Genomic DNA, 20,859 nt, shown 5'->3' with positions numbered 1-20,859 from the left:
AGTAACTGTAGAACAGTTTCCATAAAGAGGACCTTTCATCTGGATTTTCTTTCTTAACTTGGAGAAACTAACATCAGATTTTATTAGGATACCTTAATTCTCAACAGTTCTAGCCTGTGAAAAGGAAGTATACACAGAATTAGTCTCTTTGTCCTTCTGCCCATATCCACTCTATGGATAGAACAGAAGACCATCACCCCGGAGCACAGTTACTCCTATCATTCTCTTGTCAGGGGATGAAAAATTTCTGAGGTGGCACTACTAAAAATGTAGCCTGTGACAGAGTAATTGGATCCTGCACAGATAAAGATTTTTTGTGATCAAAGCAAAAAATAAAACAGCCACCGTCTCCAAACCACCCACCACAGAACTTAAATGTCTCTGTAATAATTTCACTGAAAGTATAAGCAATTAAAAAATTTCTTGCAATATATCTCTAACTGATAAAGCATAGAAAGGATTGCCTTGCAAGTAATACTCATATCACTCTTCATTAGAGCTGTTTTGATTAAAGTTTTTTTTCCTTTGAATTTTATCTTTCATCCTGTTCTTTTTCTTGCCCAAGGAAGAGTTTGGTGTTTCAAAATCTCCATCACCAAATCACCCTGTTTAACCCACTGAAGAAAAAGACAATACTGAAATTTTATACATGCCTGATTTGTACCCTCAGTTCATCAGATTATAAAATGAGTTATGAAGAAGAGTAGATCAGACACATTCTTGCTATGAAAAAAATTTCCAGCATATTTCAAGATTTCAACAAGTCCTGGTCTTGAATATCAAGCTGCCTGCATTTGGCTGCAAGTTAATTTTTTTTTCTCCTAACTCTGTTGAGGCACTGGTAAGTTGCTCTCCTTATATGGAGAGAAGATTGTAACAGACATATAAAAGAGCACAATGTACCTACTTGATTTGATTGTTTGTTTTGTCAAAATAACTAGTCAAATATCAAAGCAGCTACAACATGTATCTAAAACAAGACTTCACACAAAGAAGAGGAGAGAGTTATTAAGTCTTACAGAGGTACCTAAATCAGTAATCATTTTCCTCTCCTCCTGCCTTTCAGAGGAGATTCAAACTGTTAAGCATCACTCAGACTTACTATTGTGTTCTAGCATCCTTTCCCTCTGGCTGGCCTGCACAACAATAATGTCTGAAATAGCCCATGCACTTGAAATTATCACCAGCCACTCATCATGAGCCCCAGGAAATGCAACCATACTGCTGAGCAATCACAGTATCCCCTGGTCTCACACACACTGGTGCCTAGCAGCTGAAGACCTGCACACCATCTTCATCACTGAGGCCAACAGACACATCCTCCTCTACCTCCTCATCCAGCTGAAGGCTTCCAAAGGAGTACTTATTTCTAGGCATGGGAGAGGAGCTCAGCACAACGGGGTTTCCAAACACCAGGGGGTGAGTGAAGGGATTAATGACTTCTGAGTCAGAATCACTGGATTCTGTCCCACTGCTGGTGGAGCCCTCCATCATCTGGATGGCAGCCATGTGATCCATCATGCCACTGGCACGCAGCGACTGCATCACTGGGCTCTGCTTTGACTGTGCCCCAGCTGCCATACCATTGGCCATCATTTTGCCTTCTGGAGAAGACATCTTAGCCACCCCACCTCCTTTGCAGTATCTCTCTGATCTATACTCCTGCCCAGGGGTTGAGGATATCTGGCTCAGGATAAATGGATCTGTAACTGACTTATTGCAGAGATTATGGGTTTTCTGTGCACGAGGCCGTTGAGAACCCGGAGAATATCTGCAATAGCCATGGCAGTTAGTGGCATGGCTGTCCTCCTCCCCAGTTCTCATCCTGCAGTCGTGCCCATTTTCTGAGACATAGCCCTGAGAGCCAGTTCTGCTCAGGCTCATGTTAGGGCTGGACTCTTTGCTGCTGGGAGGCAATGGAGTGGCCAGGGGGCTACGGCTTCCTGGCCCTCGGAACATTTCATCAACCAGAGAGCTATGCCTTGGCATCCTGGGGCTTCCCCCCGTGTAGAAGGAGAGATTAGCTGTGTTATCATCAAGGTACTCTTCTGAGACATACTGGGAAGACTTTAGAGAAGCTGAGGAGTCCCTATATCTAGTTCTATTGCGATTTTCGTCTCTGTAGTGAATATAGGCACCACTGGTCAAATCACCCTCATAGTTGTCATTTGTTTGGGAATATGACCGGGTTATTTGTCCTCTGAGGAGATCATACTCGCTATCTACATCACTGCAGTCAATGAAAGGAATGGAGGTGCTGCTGCCATGAGCAGCCCTGGAAGCTGGACCTGTGCTTGGCTGCTGTGATTGAGGTCTGTTCTGCTGCATCCTATCCTTAGCAGGCTCCTCTTCTTCCTCCACTGCTGAGACCACTGCTCCATCCACCTTTCTGCCTTCCTTTGGACTCTTCTTCAAGGAAGGGCTCTTGTGCTGTCCAGTGTCTTCCGTTGAAGATTTCAACTCCTTCCCTTGCCGGCAGCTCTGCACTGCTGCAGCATCATTGCTGTCTCCATAGGCTCTAGCAGTCTGGAAAGATAATAGAGGGAGGGCAAGGGAGACACAAAGGGAAGGACAAAAGGGGAGGGAGGATGGGAGGGGAGAGGTTTGAGAGGGATGGGAGCCAGAGGGAAAAGGCTGCATGTAATTACACACCAGAATTTCACATCTGCAGCAACATAGGAGTCTCTTGGAAAGAAAAGAGGTAACCCAAGTCTTAAAACTAATTGGAATAAAAAAAAAAAAAAAGAAGGAAAAAAAAAAATAAGAAAAAAAAAAAGAGGTTTCTGATCTGGAAGAACAGAAAAAATCATAGGCTAAACAAGGGAAAAGAAGGCATACAGTGCAGTGATAATGCAAAAAGGGGTATTTGAGGTGTTTCCATGCTATAAGGCAGCCACTAACACTCTAAAAACATCAACAAGTGCACACTACTCTGAGAACCTGTAGGAAAAGATAAAAACATAAAACAAATTCTGCATAGCCTACTTAGATACACTAAAACAGTCATGTGTGGGCTTTTGAGCACCCTACATTCACCCCCTGGAGCACACCTGCCACTGGTTCACAGGCTGGCTTTTCTGCAGACATCTGCCCAGCAGCCATGCTCCATCTACCTGAGCTTGTCTCAGCAACATTAAAATGCTACAAGCTATTTGAAATGGGCTCCATCTATAACAAAATTCTCTGAAGTTCCTAAACTTGCAGAAAGAAGAGAGCCTGTGAATATCAAAAGGAGGTGATGCATAGAAGGTGAAGCTTCTGGTAGCATTCTAAAATGCATTAACCTAGTAGCTTGCTCCTGACATTTTAAGCTCTACCTAACATAAGGTTATGTGATCAAAAGTTCACCTCCACAGACATGGATGAGCACAGAAAACACTGGCAAATGGAGAAACCACAACAACCAAGTCAGGAAAATGAAGCTTCCTGACCTGCCTCCTCTGGAGGCTGTCCCAGGAGAGCCATCAGCCCACATGTTTGGTGTGTTTGGGATGCCAGCAACTGGAGAAACCAGAGCCAAAGAGTGGAAGAGGGTGAGGCCACTGGCACTGGCTGTGCTTGTGGGAGTGCTGTTTTCTGTGTTTACATGTGTGGCTATGTGCTCATGCTCTGTATGTGTGCTTTCACGTGGTGGGTGCCTATAGTGAATACATGCTCAGCCCTACTGGGACCTGGGAACCTGCAGCTGCTGCAGCCTCACCACTACTGACTGGGCTTCTGGACTTGTGAACTCCAGCACACAGCAGCTGTCAGCATGAGATAAATACATATGGTATCTGCCAGAGCTAATGGCTTAGAAGGCCAGAGGTGCAACTTTTCTGAGGAAATAATTGTTCCTTCCCTGGTTAATACCTGGTTAACACTAACCTAACACCTTGAAATGGGCAACCAAGACCTCTCAGCAAAGAAAAGTAATTACAGTTTCCCCAGATGCAATAGCCAGCTACAACCAAGGACCCTGGCAGCAACACCGAGGGTTGCAATTTTTCAGATGGTGATTAGTACAGCTCAGACAAGCTCACTATTTATATTTGTCTGGTTGTCTGAAAGCAATGCTGTTTCACTCAGCAGAACCTAAAGCTTATGACACCCAGGGCTCCTTAGCTCCCAGCTAAATGGTAAGCAAGCAGAAAACTATGCTCCTAGGGTTTTAAAACAGCAATCAGTGGAGGGTAATCTAACAAGAAATGTTTCAAAGGATTTAATTTCCAGGTTTTCATCAACATCACTGACTTGTTTTGGCACCTCTGTATGCTGTTCTGAAGGCTGTGCAGTCAGACTCCTGATGGAATGAATCTTGCTGTGTTTCCTGGAGATAAAAGGAAAATCACATAAAGAGCTATTTCAGTTTTTTTTTCTACAAACAGGAATCAAGAGACACGCTTTTAAAACAAAACCTTTGAATAACAGCTTTCATAAAATTTTGCTCCAAAACAGATTAACATTCCTTCCTTTCTGTAAAATTTTAATATGCTATGTGTTGCAAACATATCACTGTAAGAAAAGGGAGAAGCACTGAAGCAAAAATGGTCTAACAGGTGAGCATGAATCATAAGCAATGAGCTATTGGCACGGTCTTTGTGGCATTTTGGCCATTACTTTCAGCTCACCATGAGCATGATGAGTTCAGACAGAACTGCTCTGGCAAGCTAGAAGACTTTCAGCTTCCCTGGAGACCTCTCCCTTGAGCTTGGATGTACTTTTTCTTATGTTCAGTTTTACCCTGAGCTGAATATGTTTGTTCACACACATTAACCACATCCCAACAAAGAGGGTGCAAATCAAATTGGGAGAAAGTTACCTGTGATAGCAGGATGTTCATTGCTGAAAAACAGATTGAAGACTACTGATTTTAAGTGAACTATAAGTTATGAAACTTTTGCCAAAACATGCAGGACCACGGGATATTACACATGTGATAAACAGTCAAACCAGCAGAGAAGGAATTTTTTTTCTTGGACTGGTGCCAAGATCTCAGACTATAACTAACTGGAAATCATGACTTTTCTTGGATTTTAACATATTGGGATAATAAATTTATTTCCTCTCACCTTTCAAACTGCACTTTTTTGTGCCCTCCTTCCTTAACATAGTCAAGAACTTGCTTCTGGGTCCGACCACTGGAAGAAAACCAGAGTTAAAGTACTTAATACAATATACCACCTGGTCATCACAGCCTTGTATTTGGCTTGCATATTAAGTCACAGCAACCAGTAAAGTATTTGGCACTATCAGCAGAAACTCATGTTAAGATCATACAGAAGGGGACCTGGTCAGATACACACAGAGTTTTACCATTTTGCATGTTACTTGCCTCTTTTTTTTGCTATGGAGCTACTTTTTGATGCCATTTCAGAACTGCTTCAATTCAGCTTTTTGGACCCTATAGGGTACTACATTACTGGGAAGTTACTACAATGGAAAATGAAGCAGGGGTTAAGCTTTCCTTTAATGAATTAATGTATTATTGAATCCTTTTTAGTCAAATACCATCCTTATCTGATATTAGTAAACCCTGGAAACAAGATAAAACCCCTGACATCTACTTCATTCCTTGGTTGCTGCTATAAAACACACCCTTTTGCAGAGTTTTAGGCTGGAAATCCCTTTCTACCCTTCTGCAACAGGGTGTGAGGTAGTGAGAAAGCCCAGCACTGTTTATTGTGCAAAGCTATAATCTCCAAAGCAAACTGAAAGCAGCACAGGAAACCCACACCTCAAGAATGCTCAACTGAGAGCCAAATTCTTCCAATTCATTAGAGGCTTTCAGGGACTGGAAAAGGTTATTGAATGTAGTAACAGAGATCACAGTGAGTGGAGGATGTAGCCAAAACCTGCTTTCCAAAGCCTGAGGTAAGCTGAATGCACCTACAGTTTTCCATTTACTTCAGGCAGAAACTTAACAAGTTATAGTTTGTTTACCCAACATAGGTCCTTCCACGTTAATTTACTTTGCAGGCAGCAAACAAAGTGGAAAGAGAGTCAGAATGGCTGTATATACACTGTGTTCTTATGCAAGGCATCTAGAGTGCATCATTCATCTCAGCAAAGAGCGCTTCTGGCTGTACAGCTTGTATCAGCTTCACAAACAAAATAAACTGTATGAATAAAAGCATTTCCCCCTGGCATACACAATGCAATATCTACAATAATGCTTCTGCCAGTGTAATGAAAAAAAAAAAACCAAAAACCAAAACAATAACTCAACTATTGAAAGCTTTCCTACAGGTCTAACAATATCACAGGTATACCTGGTCTTAGCAGAGGTGGTCATGTCACATAAATCCTTTGTGAGCATAAAGCCATTGCTTTTAACTACACAAATATGGGTTTATCACAGGGACATGCAACAATCTCTACTCTGAAACATAGGAAAGACCCCATCCTAGGAGCACAGGATTCAAAGAATCCCCAGATATTGCTAGCTAGTGTTGCTGAGGACACAGGTGAATTTTCTTGTGCAAAACCAGCTCGACCCTACATACTTCATATCTTACCTCCAGAAAGCTACTTTGCAACAGCTGCTACAAAATTAATGCAAGGTTTTCCCCTACAGTGTTCTTTGCACTGTTCTGGCTGAGAAGATGCAACGGAAAATATAAAGGAGCAAACTACAAGGTAAAAAAGGTGAGCTGAAAATAACAGGTTTAATCCTAGACCATTATGGATGTGATTTTGAAATGGAGAGGCAACAAAGGTGGAAAGAATGCATGTCTTACCTGAACCTAAATGAAGAACCTCTAGAAAAAAGAACAGGTTTAGGCTTTGGTTTAGGTTCCTCAAAAAGCCTGAAAAAGGCATGATGCTCCACACAGATCTTCCAGAAAGACTTGCAAAAATCTCGACTGGCCATAAGGAATTCCAGGGTGTCCTGGAATGAACTCTGAAAATTGGGATAGCATTTGCAATGTAAGCTGGGCAGCAACATAGATTAGAGAAATGCATTGACAAATTAGGAGCTATGCTAAAAAAAGAAAAAAGAATAAAGAAAAAAAAAAACCCCAAAAGCTTCTTCCCAACTTATTGGCTTTCAGGCTTAAGAGGCTCTATCCTTCTAACGTTGAGACATTGCTGGTCTGCCTGTCAGTATCAAAGCTATTGCTCAAACTTCCTTTCATTGGCTAATATGACAGAGATAAAGCAGTGGTTTGAATGTTAATGAGAAGAAGTTGATTACATGCTATACCTAAAGAATTGATGATACAGTACCAGAGTTGCAGCCAGAAGATGACTCTGAGACATTCTATTCTGACTGACTCAGTTTACATGTCCTTTGCCAGGACTGCTCACCTGAGATGCCAGGTTGATCTGCACAGGACCAACAGTGAGCATAAGCAATTAAAATATTAATGAGCTGACAAAAACCACGTGTGATCTGTGAGTAGAAATTTACCAAATAACCTTCTGTCAAGTTCAACAACTCCTTCCAAGGACTTACATTCACATCAGGCCGTAGTTTGATAAGAAAACGTTTCCTCTTGAAGCTCAGCTTCCGAACCTTAGCCCAGTTGAAGGCATTGATCTTGGTGTGACCCTACAGAGAACAAAGCCAGCTGGGTTTAATCATTCCAGATCCAAATGGAAAAATCTAAACCACTAAAGAAGCTTGTCATAAATTAATCATCTGTTCACTTAACTTGAAATGATGAAATTTCTTATAACTCATCCTCTGATAATGCAAACCATAAACATCTGGTGCAATGACTGAAGGCAGGCACTTAGGGTTAAACCCTTGCAATACAGGACTAGTTTCTGTGGAAATATCCAAGCCAGTATCATTGCACAAGACAGGGTGGACCAGATTTTGCTATCTTGTGCTACTATGCAGACTCAAGATTTTCTGTGGACTAAATCAGCTTCCAAAGGTGCCTCACTCTATTTCCACCAGTGACAAAGAATGCAGGGAATCCAGACACATCACCTCACTTTGATGAAGTAGATTTTCTCCCTCTTTTTACATCTGCAGGGCAAAATAAATATCTCTTTAAATACTGCTTAACTGTGGGAAGAAAAAAGCAACTGCAGGTTTTGTATTGGAAGTACAAAACACTGCATATTTTGAGCTTTTATAAGGACCACCAGAAGCAAAAGCAATCTAAACAAATTATTTGTCTCTGAAGAGCCACAAAATGATTTTCTGGGAAAAGGCAACCAATACCATAAACAAACAGCAAGAAGGAAATTATCTTTATAATACTCCAACTCCCAGCCACTACATCATTAGCCCCTACCCTCCAGAAGTTTCATTTTTAATCTATGTAAGCAGGTATTGGAGGTGCTATGTTAAAATATTCACTCCAGCAGTTTGTTCAATGAAGACTTCAATGCAAACATTCCTAGAACACAGCAAGAAGTTTCAGAGAACTACTACAGGATTGCTAAAAGCAGAAACCCACGTTGATTTGGGCACCATCACCAGACAGCTGTAGGAGTAATGACAGTGTAATGATCTCTGCTAAGTCAACCAGCTGTCTAAGAATCACATAATTAATCTCCTTAAAATAATCAGCAGCACTGACACTGATTTCTAAATAAATGGCAGACTTTAAAGTAAGTCTGACTACAGCTTATGCCATTTGTGAGTGAACTTTTATTTTCATTGGGGTCATTCTAATGAGATCCTCATATTTCAATTTCTATCAGTTACAACCAAAATAAAAATAACAACTTAGCTCTTGACCTATGAAGTGGTTGAAGGAAGCCCTAAGCCTACTGACAGACGCCAATTGCTGAGCAGACTCCAGCAGGTCAAAGCCCAACTTCCCTTTCAGCATTCAGTCTTGGAGCTTCACCCAGTAAAATTTCCAATATTTCAGAAACTTTAAAAACAAACAAAACTGTTTTGAAAGTCCCAAACACATTAGGCTGAGTAGACATGACTTCAGACCTTGTCAAATCAAGCCTTGGGCCATCAACCTGCAGCTACACTTCACAGCAGGATCTCAGCTGTGTGCTGGGACTCAGGTCTGTGCTGCTCCCTGTGGACACACACTTTCACCTTGAAGACAGCCTTAATTTACAAGGCTTGGCAGTTCATTAATTCAGCTGATGAAAATGCTGTGGGGGAGCAGGGGAAGGGCCTGAACATACATTTGCTTGAGTTATGTGCATTTCTAACAATGTCCTACTGTTCTCATGTTTCAACCTATGCTTCAGTTTTGGGGTTCTACTACCAACTCATTTAGTTGATCAGGGATCTTTTTAATTTGTTGCCTCTTTTTGGCTGTGTGTTTGGTTGGGTATTTTTAAATCTCAGAGCATTTGGATCAGACACTTCTGGGGTTGTTTGTTGCTGTTACTTTTCTTTATGAAAGGACTCAAAATACTTTGTAAGGCTGAAAACACTAGTATTTTAATTATAGTAAAACAGTTAAAATGAATAGTCTTTCTGACAATTGTAAAAAGGGATATTTTAAAGAACAGCTTACTTACTGCTTACTTACTGCTTTTAGCACAGAGTCAGGTAAGCATCTAAAGTGAAAGCAGCTGACACCAGCTGACTACCTGTAGCTTCACAATTGTAAAAGCCAATTTTGTTATTTACATAAGGGGAACTGCAGAATGAGAATTTGACAAATTTACTAATGATGTTTCATGAATATGTACTAGAATGACTGCAGCAGGAAAGGAGAGGAAAAAAATATAAAGAAAATAGTTTGGATCTTTAAAGGAAAGAAGTAAGATCCATGGATTCGGCAAAGATACAATGGCCAAGACTGGTCAAGAAAACTGTGAAAACTTTGAAGAAGTAACACTACAGAGAGCTTATATTGACTGCCTTCATCCTTCTGCATGGACTCCAGCTGTCTGTTGTTTTACTTGTCTCTGCTTCTCACCCATTTAACATGCACCAGCCCTGCAAGACCTACCTGCTCCTACATGTAGGAGAAGTCAGCATGACCAACCTGCAAATCGTGAGCCACAGCTCAGTCTGCATCTTGAACAGCACATTGTGGATGCAGATGGAGCTCCACACTGTGCATGCACATAAGGTAGGAGGCCCTGGAAGCAAAGGATCCAATGCAGCCCTAACAGGTTTAAGATAATTCTTAGAAAAATTTTGGAAGTTCCTGTATTTTCCCAACTGAATACTTGTAGACATGGCTGAGTTCCTGAATTCTTACTGCTGTCAGAAATCTCTCTGCTTTATGAAGTACAAAATCATGCTCTAACCTGAAACACCAGAATGCCTGTGTTGGCAACAGCCAGGTTGATTTTCGTCCCCTCCCTGTCCTTGGCTGGGTGCAAACGTATCCCGTACATCTCCAGCCGACGGGCAATCTCCAACAGCTGGAAGTCAGACTCTGCTGGTGTCTGTCCCCTTGAGAAAGAAAACAGAGAACACTCACAAGCCTGTCACACCTTTTAATAGAGATCAAGAGGTCCTCCAGAGAACAAAGAGACATTTGATCAAAGAGACTGAAAACTGTCAGAGGTGTAATATCTGTTTGGTTTTTCTACATCCCCAGACTTTTATCAGCTAGAACAACTTACTCTAAACAAATATCAAAGAATACACAGATTTTACAGTCTATTATAAATTTTTATTTATAAATTTTTGCTCCAATTCTGAGACACCTGATACAGATAGATTTTAAACCATTAGCTCGAACAGAATTTACTACCTCCCTTTGTTTTTTCCACTAGAAGATATGCCATATTCCTAAAAAAATCATGAATGGAAGCATGTAATGATGCTATTCATTGTAAAAGTGATTGTAATACCAAAATGAAGTAAAATAGAAGGCATGAAAACCCTACCATAAATGTTGTGAAGCCATAAGCATAACCATCATTGATTGTGATGAAATTATGCAAAGCTTTCATTATTACTGCCATAGAAATCACTACCACTCACCTATTACTCAACCTAGCTCAAAAATGAAACTGTTCACATCTTGAAGTGTTCTTGACAGCTAAAAAAACACTTTTCTAAGCCTTATTGGTACTTCTGCTCACCATCTTGCTAGTACAGGCTTTTTCTCCAGACATTAGGATACCAATTTGCATCATTATCTTGAATTCACTTCCCCCATAATTCTGCAAGTACTCCGTACTTTTCCTAAAACTATCACTAAACCCCTTCTTCAACCGATCTCAAAATACAGCATGGAAAGGTTGAAAGGCAACATTCAGTGTCCTTGAAACCAAAGGACTACTGTCAGAAGTGCCTGACTGATCAGTTGTGATTTGCAATCATACCTGCATGCACAAAATCAGCAGTAAAACATTTTGTATGAAATAGACTGTAAAATAACAGCACGCTTGAATGAATATCGAATCAACTGTGCTTTAAACATCTTGTTATGATGATGGGAAAAAGGCAGGAGTAACCTTCAGAAAGTTCATAGGCTTGAACAGTTTTTGAGAAGCAACCTTTGAGAAACTCAGAGGTCCAAAGCTCTTTTGTACTTCAGATCTAGCATGCTTACCACTAGAACTATTCTTCAGGAAAAGAAGGCCAATAACAAAACCAAAAGAGTCTTACATGTGGTTACGGTGAAATTCCATGATTTTGTCTTCTAGTGCTTCTTGATGAGGTATATACTTGTTCTTCGCTAAGTGTTCACGATCTATGGTTTCATCAAAATCCCCAATCTCAGCTGTGGAGAATTTCAAGAGGAGTCTATTAAAGCACCATATTACACCTGAATAATCTGGTCAATCCAGAAGCCCCTGACAGCTGGGAGGAGGGCAGAGAAGCAAACATAGTTCCTTGCAACCTGTGCCATGGTTTTATGATTCAGATTCCCAGTACATTATCTTCCACACATTACTCTCTTCTCCTCTGTGTTAGTATTTGATATGTGAGAGGAAACTCCAGGATTTCTCCCATCTACCACAACTAAGTAAGTTGTTGGATGTCAGCTGAAGAGATGAAGCCATCAGTGCTACCTTGGCTTGTGTGGGGGATAAGGGCAGGGGTAACAGGGAGGGCAGCCCTAACTGAGCAGAACTCATCCATCTCTCTCACAGTGCTCAGGTGCCTCTCCATGGAGCAGCCAAGCACTAGCTTCCTCTCCAGGCCCATGCTCTACATGGTAACCTTTGAGAGAAAGTCAGAAAGATGGTTCTGTTTGCTTGTTTGAACACTAGCTTGGAATCCACCTCATGAGATTATGAAACATTTGTCTTCCTCTAATTCTGCAGCAGTTTGAGACACATTCTGTCTCCCTCCTCCTCAAAGCTGCTCCCATCTGCTGCAGTTATTCAACACTGTGTGTGCAACAGTATGGCACACCCACCTTCCATTTTGCAGTCCATTCAGTGAAATTTCCTTTTTTTGGCAGGTGTGGGGGTGAGGGGCAAGCAATCTATCTGTGGGTGCCAAATTACTATCTTGTTGCCTGCTATTCTTGGAATGTCTCTGAAAAATCTTGCTATTAGTTTTTTCACTGAGCAGGCATAGCAGCTTCTGCCTGCAAACCTGATGGAGTAATAGCAACATTGCTGCAACAAAGGCTGCTATCTTGGTAACGTCAGGGAAATTAAAATGCAGTGCCCTCAAATTAAATGCGGGATGCAGTCAGACACGTTGTTGCACAGCTGACCCAGGGTATGACAGACCCATGCTCAGATACACCTGCTTCACCCATGTAAATGAACCCTTGATCCAGGTCTGCTCAAACTAAGTCTGTTCAGAAAAAAGAAAGGTTTCAGATCACATTTAGAACACTGTATTTCTGACAAACTGGGATCAGATGTACCTTAAATGCACAGGGGAAGCATAGCCTGAAAATAAGGAACCAAAGCATCTGTGAATTACAGAGCAGCAGCTTTTTTGACCCAAACTGCCTGCAGACACATGATGACATTTTTTACTTTGAAGGTCAGAGGTGGAAAAGAGTTGAAAACTGACACTGTCTGGTTTACACCACCTCATTCACCCCATCTGCTCTCAATCATTCCTTAAAATGGTAGAAATACTACACAACTTTTGAGAATTTCCTTTTTAAAAATTGTCCCATTTGTCCCTATCTCAGAAACAGCTCTCTGCTTCCAGTTTTACTCATCCCAGTCTCAAAAATCTTCAGGGTCTGTTTCTAAACCTACCTCAAATAAATAGCAAGTTTCTGTTCTTTAATGAAGCCATAAGCCCACCTAAGTTTGCAACATCTCAAATAACATGGGCCTGGATTCTTCAAAATGCAGTTCAAAACCCCTATGTCTAAGATGAGCTTAACACCTCTCCTGTAGGGCTTTCTTCAGAGTCAACACTACAGAAGACACTTTCTTCAACTCTACATGATTTTTAAAATGTTCTCATTTTTCAACTGCTAATCCCTTATCCAAACTGTTTTCCTGGCTTTCAGGTTACTTCTGAATTTGTTCTCTCTGACCTCGTACTCAACAAGCTTTTATTTACCACTTACTCTCCTTTACCACCTTGAATAACTTTCTAATAGCACTCCATCGAGAATGAGAGGGAATTATATTGCAAATATTGTCAGCCTCACATGTAACTATTCTTTAAAATCTTTTCATGTGATTTAGCCAAAGACTTATTTACACAGCTGATGTTTTTTCTCTTACCTGGCAAGTGCATTACACCATGCTGTATTCTATCTGCATTAGCACTTCTGATACAATGCTTTTAAGGTAGTTTTAAATTGAACGTTTAAAAAAAAAAATCATTCTGTAATATACATGCTAATTTAGCAGAAACCTATTTACTGTCATATTGTGATTTTATGATAAGTAACAGCATATAACATTGACATTAAGCTTACATACATAATATATGGGCCTCTTGGAATCAGATATTCCCCATGGAAACCACTCATTGGCACAGCATTAGTAAGACATACAATAACTAAGCTGCATTCTCAATCTTTCCCTTTTGATACCATTACTCTTATCATCTGTTAACTCTGATTTTTATTGCAGACAAATACATAATATTTCTTTTGCTATTGAAAAATAAATTAGAGACAAAATAAATAAAGACAGCCATGTAAGTAAGATACAGCTATAGAATCTTACCAGAGAAAATTTTCACAGAAAAATGTTCATGAGACACAAGATGGACAAATAAAAAGGCCAACTGCAAACTTCTAGCAGAGTTTTCTAGCAAACATGATCATAAATCAATATCTCAAATGAAGAGAGACACATGCATTAGGGTGTCTGCTCCTCAGCATCTTTCTTTGGTGCACAGGTATTTATTATGAAAACTCAGCCTCCTGAAAACTAGAATGCTGAGACTCAATTTCTCCAAATGATCAAGATTTTTTTTATTGCCTGATATTAAAGAGAGTTAGAACTAGCTTAACTGAGAAAAGAAATACAGCTGGATTGCTGGACACTGTAGCAGGAAAAAACAAGAGACAAAAACCTCACTAGTCAAGGATTTTATTTTTTTAAGTCTGTGCTGCCAAAATACTCAAATTTAAAATGGTATGAGGACTACAGAATTTCACAGCATCTTACTGCTTGCTACTCAGTCCCACTGGTCAATGAAGACCACAGCAAACAGAACGATAAAATACCTGCCTTTCCAACAGCAATTGATGAGAAACTGCCTTATCACTCTTAACAGACTATGGCAAAGAATCATGAGATTTATCTGCTCCCTGATAAGAGCTTCCAAATGTCTTTGCTGACTGCACTTTCCATACAACAGCATTACAGTGCAAGTACCCAATAAGGAATTGAACAAGGACCGTGCAAAACAATGTCTATTACAACCATTATACTTGCTGCTAAGTGGTTTTTCCTAACGTTATTCTCAAGATGAGTATCCATAAAGTCTTTAAAGGGAAAACATGTACTGTCTTTCAAGTGATGTCGAAACCAAAAGAAGCTTTGATTTCATGAACAAAATTAATGTATGATTCTACTGGACAGTGTTATTGTGCATACTTTGTAATTAAAAAAAAAAAGGGCTTCAAATCTATTGTTTTCTTTTCTTCCCTATCAGTTTCCTCTTAGGACTGTGATTTAGTCTGGCATTCTAAGCATGTTTATTGACCACATTCTCTAGACAGCATACAGATCTCCAGGAATTTGAATACCCTACTGACATGATGCAAAGTATAATAAAACAGGGTTTCAGCAGAATTCAACATGTTTGCCACTGCCCAGAAAGTCTACTTTTTAAATGATCTTTAGCAGCCTATCAAATACTTTGAAAATTCAAATCTAGTGATCAGAAACTCTTCTTTATTTGAAATAGTAAATTATCTGTATTTGAATGCCATTATATAGAACTACAATAAATTGTCAATATGGCTTAAACCTGTCCCTACAGCAGCTACAAACAGGTAACCCTGCAAAGCATGTCCAACCAAGCATCCTTTTTTTTATCTGTCTGGAAAGAGAAAAAAGGAACTTACACTGTACTATATGTGAGATTAGGAGGGCAGTGCTGGTATCATTACATGTTAGCCTTCCCTGTGCCAGGTCCTGCTTCACTTGCAACGCAAATAGGTACCTGCAAAACAAAAGTGAACAAAGAGTTACACAAAGCAGGAGGGAAAGAGGGGAAAGGATCCCAACTCTGGCTTTGCACCTTCCCTTCACACTTTGGAATCTACAGAAGTGATCTGAATTGCCTAAGTTTAGAGGGTAAATGAAACACAACAGATAGTATATTACTGCCATTAGAGCTGTACATGGTGGCTGCTTTGAAGAACCAAGATCCCTCTCTTTTTCTCTTTTCCTCCCTCCATTTGGAACCAGAGCAATGAGATATGACAGTGCTAGAAAATGTGACAGCTATTAAGTATTCAGCAAGAGATAATGCAGCTGCTTCTAACCATGAAGAGATGACAGATAAACCAGTGATTTAGAGTTATCAGTTGTTTTTTGCAGAATACAAAGTGAACTCTAAACTTCCACCTTGGCACTCACTTGGGAATGAGGCATAAAATCTTTATCAAACTACTCTAGCTAGCCCTGATACCTTTGTGCCCTTACTATCTGTCCATGTACCAGCCCTTTCTAACATTGCCTCCAAACCACTTCAGCCATGCAGGGCAATTCTACACTGCCAGCTTAAATGCAGAGACAGCAGAAGTCCAAGACATTATTTCATCCTTTAAATTTCTTCTAGCTTCAACAGAACTTGGCTTAGTTCCACTCAGTATCCAATTTTTCCCTCAAAAAAAGAAGAGCTAGCAATGGGCTAGCTGGTATGAAACCTGAAGTGGTGAGACACACCTGAACAAGCCTTCCAAAGACTGCAGCACTTCTGGAGAACTCATACTAGGATCTCAATAATTTTAATAAGACTAGATTTTAAGAGATTTAGACAGAAGTTGTCATTTGAACAGTGAGTTTCAGAATGAGAAGACGTAGGTGCACTAAATGAAAAGGGCAAGCTGATTTGAGGAGTACAGAAAAGTACTTTGTGTATATGTACTGAAATAATACAGCACATCTACCTAACATCCTTTTGAAACCTGCAGACATCTGTCTACCCATACAAAATTCACCCTGGTAGAGGAACATAGCACAAAAATGTTAGAGTCTCTTCTTCAAGTGATGAAGCAGTTCCCCATGGATATGCTTTCACATCCTACACACTGCTATCTATATCTATTCAAGTCCCTTAGCATACATATTTAAAATCTTAGCAAAAAAAGTCATTAGGATTAAGAGACACATCTTCAGGTACAGACAGAGATCACCAAAGATTAATTTTCAGTTCACACAGTAAGAAACAGATATGCAAAGTGTCTATTCAGAAACAGCAATGTTTCATTAATAACATCACGTTGTGAGTTTTCATTCATTCCTTTATTCTTTTTACTCTTTCGTTTATTCTTTAGTCTTTACCAAGTAGATACTCCTTCTTCCTACCCCACATTTCTACTTTTCTCTTTCCAGGCCATCAAGCAATATCGATTATTTATTTTTTTCTATTCCAACGTTCTATTGCCAAAATAAAAACACTACAAAGATAAACAGTGAACATCACAAAAGTAGACTTGTTCTTTATAATGCAAGTCATAAGGACACCAGAGCTCTCTGCAAAAAAAGGACTTTGTCTTTTGAGAAGATTGAAAATAAAAACTAATAGTGAATATTCTGAATCAGAATGGAAACATGTAATTAAAGGCAAATAATATTGTAGACCAGAAAAAGAGTGAGAAGTTGCAATGAAGAAATACTGCAACAAAGCAATGTTTCTGACCATAAATGAAGGACTTGCTAATAAAAAAGAACCTTAATGGGTCCCTCATACACATATTTACTCACAGAGAAATAGGAGGTTTTGTGCCAATACAGTGTGAAATTCAAAGCTTAAATGAAGTTTTTGAAATGCACTGAAAAGTATTTAAACATTTAGACAGAGTATTAAGGTACTCTGTCTGCATATGTGTATATCTTTCTCTACATTCTTATTTTTCATTTTATTCCTTCTCCTTTGCATTTCTCCATCTCCAAAGTCACACTTCCACCTGTGCAAACCTTTGGCATTTGTGCTGGTTATACAGACAGGGTCCAATGCTGCTGCAAATCAGCAATTCACACAAAACAGCTCTCCCCCAAATGGTGGTGCAGAGTCACACATGTCCCTTGGCAGAGGGGCACCCCAGGGTGCCCATACATGATTTGATCATGCCAGACAGAGAACCCTAGTGTCAAACTGACTTCTCTTGGGATAAGTAAAGCTCTCCCAGGACTCCATATCCAAGGATGCAAAGGACTCCTGCACTTTGCAGAACCTCTTAGCACAGACTGCAGCTGAATCTTAGGGCTTGTTTTTTCAGGTGCATTCAAGGCTGGGACAAATAACACCAAGCTAAGAGGCAGTCATCAATCCTCACCCAGACATCTCAAAGTCCATTTTCTCCCCTCTGCCCATGAGAGATTTAAAAAGAAGAAATAGTCACACAGCTACTAACCTTGTCAGTTCCTCCTGCAGCTGAGCATGGTCAGGTGGGAAGAATTTTACCACAAACTTTACAACAACGTGCTTTGGTCCTAGGGAAAATGTCAAAGGAAGTTAACAAACATCAATAACATGCTGGCCAAATATGCACAATGATGTATAAGGGGTGATTCACATCACCTGCAGTGCATACAGACATGCTAACCTCGTGTCCTTTGTTAGTATGCAGGATATTTGGAAACTGCCCAATAAAATTTACACAGAATAAAAGAGAACAGTAACTTGGTCAAGGGCTACTCTGCCAAAACCAGGTATGTTTTTAGCAATTACATCAGTTGATCCAATAAAATATATATGTATCTACTTTCCTTGCTTCAGAACAGGAGGGAGCTAAAATACACTCTACTTTTGAAGTCCACCAGCGAATTACTATTTCTGTTTTAAGAACAGCATATTTGTTCCAATTCTTACAAGTATGACCAGTGACAAAAGGCCCAATGCATCCCTGTCTTGTGAGAGCTGCCATGACTAATATGACCAGAAAAGCACCTAGAAAAACTGAATCTCAATGGCAAAGCTCCATAAATTAAGAACTTGGCTGATAGTTGACAGAGAAAGAAAATAACCAGAACCTTTCCTGTTCACTTCTACTCTTTCCAGAGCTGGTGGCTATTTACAATTTCCTGTTCTTTCAAAACACCCACTGTAGCTTCCCCCATCCCAACTCTTTCCTCCTCTTGGTCTCCAAACATCCCAGGTTCTGCAGCAATCCCCACTCAGTTTTAATACATCTGCCAGCTCCTTCCCAGTAATAGTCTTCCTGTTGTTCTCCTTCTATTCTGATTCCTGCTACTACCAGCCAGCAATGCATGTTCCTTTAGTCCTTCTCTTACTGTACTCTTTTTCTTTACAAAGCTGTTCCCTCCATTGCCTCCTCCAGTGACTGACTAAACCCCAGTCTCCCCTGGGGAGGGGTCAGCCTGTTCACATGCTCATATGTGACATAACTTCACAGGTACATCTTTTAAGGACAGGCCAGAATTAGAAAATAATTCCAGCAACATTTAGTGCAGAAGGTTGAGAAGATAAAGATTGCAACTGAGAGAGTCCTAATTTATTCAAGTACTCTCAGACTGAGGAAAGAAATGTCAACAAGGAAGTACTTACTTCTAATCTGTTTCATAACAGGCTTCAAAAGATCGAGCCACACCTGAAAACAAAAGAAGGTGGTGTTATCATATCCAAACAAGCTACCAGAGGAGCATTTTTAATTGCAATGCCTAGATTATCAGTCACCTATTTATTCTTTCCAGTGTGGTCATTATGCTTTCCTTAATTATATATGGTGGGTTTTCTCTCCAAAATTCTGGGAGATGCTCAGGAAACAGCACTGTGAATGGGCACAGCTTTCAAAGCAGTAGAGACTCAGAGAGCTGGGAAACAGTGAGGAAATCTCACCCTCACTTGTCCCAGACACCAACAATCCCAGCACATGTGGTCAGGAGCCATTAATTTTGTGGAAAGAACAACTGAAATGAGGAGTTTAGGAAAAGACAGTCCTCTATTGTCATTGAGTTCCAAACCCTGAGTGATCTCGAGAAAGGGAAGTGAATAGAGCTGGTGCTTGCCTATGAGGCTGGGAATGCTGGACAAATGGAGAAATGAGATGGCAGCAGCCTACTGGCAGCAGCCTAACCCAATTCCTGGGGGACCCAGGAATCCCAGTATGAGGTCTGGCCATAAATATGGAGCTCTGTTGCTGGGCTCCATGGAGGTGAAGGAGCCTCCCTCCCATCACCTGCAGGAGCAATGTCCTCTCAGATCACAGGTGTGAAGCAGACAACAGGACAAGGCATGGGTGGGAAAAAGCTTACTTTTGAGCTATGGAATAGCTAGAGATAGAGAGCTATCTTCTCTTTTCTATAAACCTGGGAAATTCAGGCCCAGGCATTCTTAACTGGGGACAGCATAACTTCTGCATGTAGTTCACTTGACAACCCGTTTTCCAGGACGGTGTGGGAGTCTTCCCTTCAGCTTCCAAAAGCAAAGCAGTGGCTGGAATACAGTTTTGAGAGCCTATCCCCCAGATCCTGCAGTCTCAAGTCAGAAAGGCTGGGGCAAAATGTTACAAAAAGCCAAGGGACAATCATGCAGAAGGTAAAAGCCAGATGATTCACAGGGCCTGGAGACAGCTCATAGTCCTCAGCTGGTAACAACCTATGCCCATGATTTATATTTTGTTATCTCACTAAATTGCCCAGGGCCTTCCTTGAAGACATCTGGAACTTGTGGAAGAACACCCTACAACCATCACAAAGGTTAAAGCCATTAAAAACCAAATTGACTGAGTCTTCCTCTAGAAAAAGAGTATGTATTAGAATTATTACTTCTTTGACCTTTAGTAATTTTAGATTATGCAGAGACTGAAACATATTCAAAATATCCATTTCCCAAAATCACCTGAGAAGCCAGACAGGAGCAGGCCTGTATCACTGCTGTAACTGCTCCAATGCCATGTGCCATTTTTATCATTACTAATAAGGGGAATCCAGTTAGCAGAGACCTCACAGCCCTGCCCTTTCCCACGCACTAATGTTACTCAGTGGAATTCTTCTTATGTTTCTCAGTCTAGGAAAGTCTTTTTCTTTTGTTTCAGAGGTTAAAGAAACTTGGTTATCCAAGAACAGCAATACCGTTTTTAATCACATGTTAAACTGGTCCTGACACACTTTGACACTTGAACAACTTAAAACTCTTTTGTTTCAGAAAGTTCGCATGTACATAATCTGCAACAAAGGTCAGGGACTTTGCCAAGTTTAACGAGAGGGGGAAAAGACACCTTGCATATGAAATAGCCAATTTACAAGATTAGGAGAATAATGTATTTTACTTGATGCCAAAAACAAACAAACAAACAAAACACAAGAACCCCAAAACAAACCCACAAAAGACCCATCAACAAAAAAGAAAAACCAAACCCAAACAAACAAACAACAACAAAAACAAACAAACACACAAAA

General features: G+C 40.3%; 1 protein-coding gene across 4 annotated transcripts in view; it reads right to left on the bottom strand.

Annotated features, from left to right (window-relative positions):
• The window catches only part of FARP1 (FERM, ARH/RhoGEF and pleckstrin domain protein 1), a 201,074-nt gene that overhangs the window by 43,812 nt on the left and 136,403 nt on the right, over positions 1 to 20,859 (bottom strand). For 2 of the 4 annotated variants that reach the window (XM_066545129.1, XM_066545130.1), the window contains exons 4-13: positions 19,007 to 19,049; positions 17,853 to 17,931; positions 15,336 to 15,433; positions 11,489 to 11,603; positions 10,174 to 10,321; positions 7,439 to 7,534; positions 6,720 to 6,883; positions 5,052 to 5,120; positions 4,234 to 4,309; positions 2,289 to 2,526 (exon numbers count right to left, since the gene is read on the bottom strand). In XM_066545129.1, the coding sequence (XP_066401226.1) occupies positions 2,289 to 2,526; positions 4,234 to 4,309; positions 5,052 to 5,120; positions 6,720 to 6,883; positions 7,439 to 7,534; positions 10,174 to 10,321; positions 11,489 to 11,603; positions 15,336 to 15,433; positions 17,853 to 17,931; positions 19,007 to 19,049 (1,126 nt within the window). The remainder of the gene's footprint in view (positions 1 to 2,288; positions 2,527 to 4,233; positions 4,310 to 5,051; positions 5,121 to 6,719; positions 6,884 to 7,438; positions 7,535 to 10,173; positions 10,322 to 11,488; positions 11,604 to 15,335; positions 15,434 to 17,852; positions 17,932 to 19,006; positions 19,050 to 20,859) is intronic. The other 2 variants (XM_066545131.1, XM_066545132.1) reach the window with 1 other exon arrangement.

The sequence above is a fragment of the Molothrus aeneus genome, chromosome 2 (genome assembly GCF_037042795.1).
Source record: "Molothrus aeneus isolate 106 chromosome 2, BPBGC_Maene_1.0, whole genome shotgun sequence".
Classification (NCBI taxonomy): domain Eukaryota; kingdom Metazoa; phylum Chordata; class Aves; order Passeriformes; family Icteridae; genus Molothrus; species Molothrus aeneus.
This window is presented reverse-complemented; position numbering and strand designations above follow the sequence as displayed.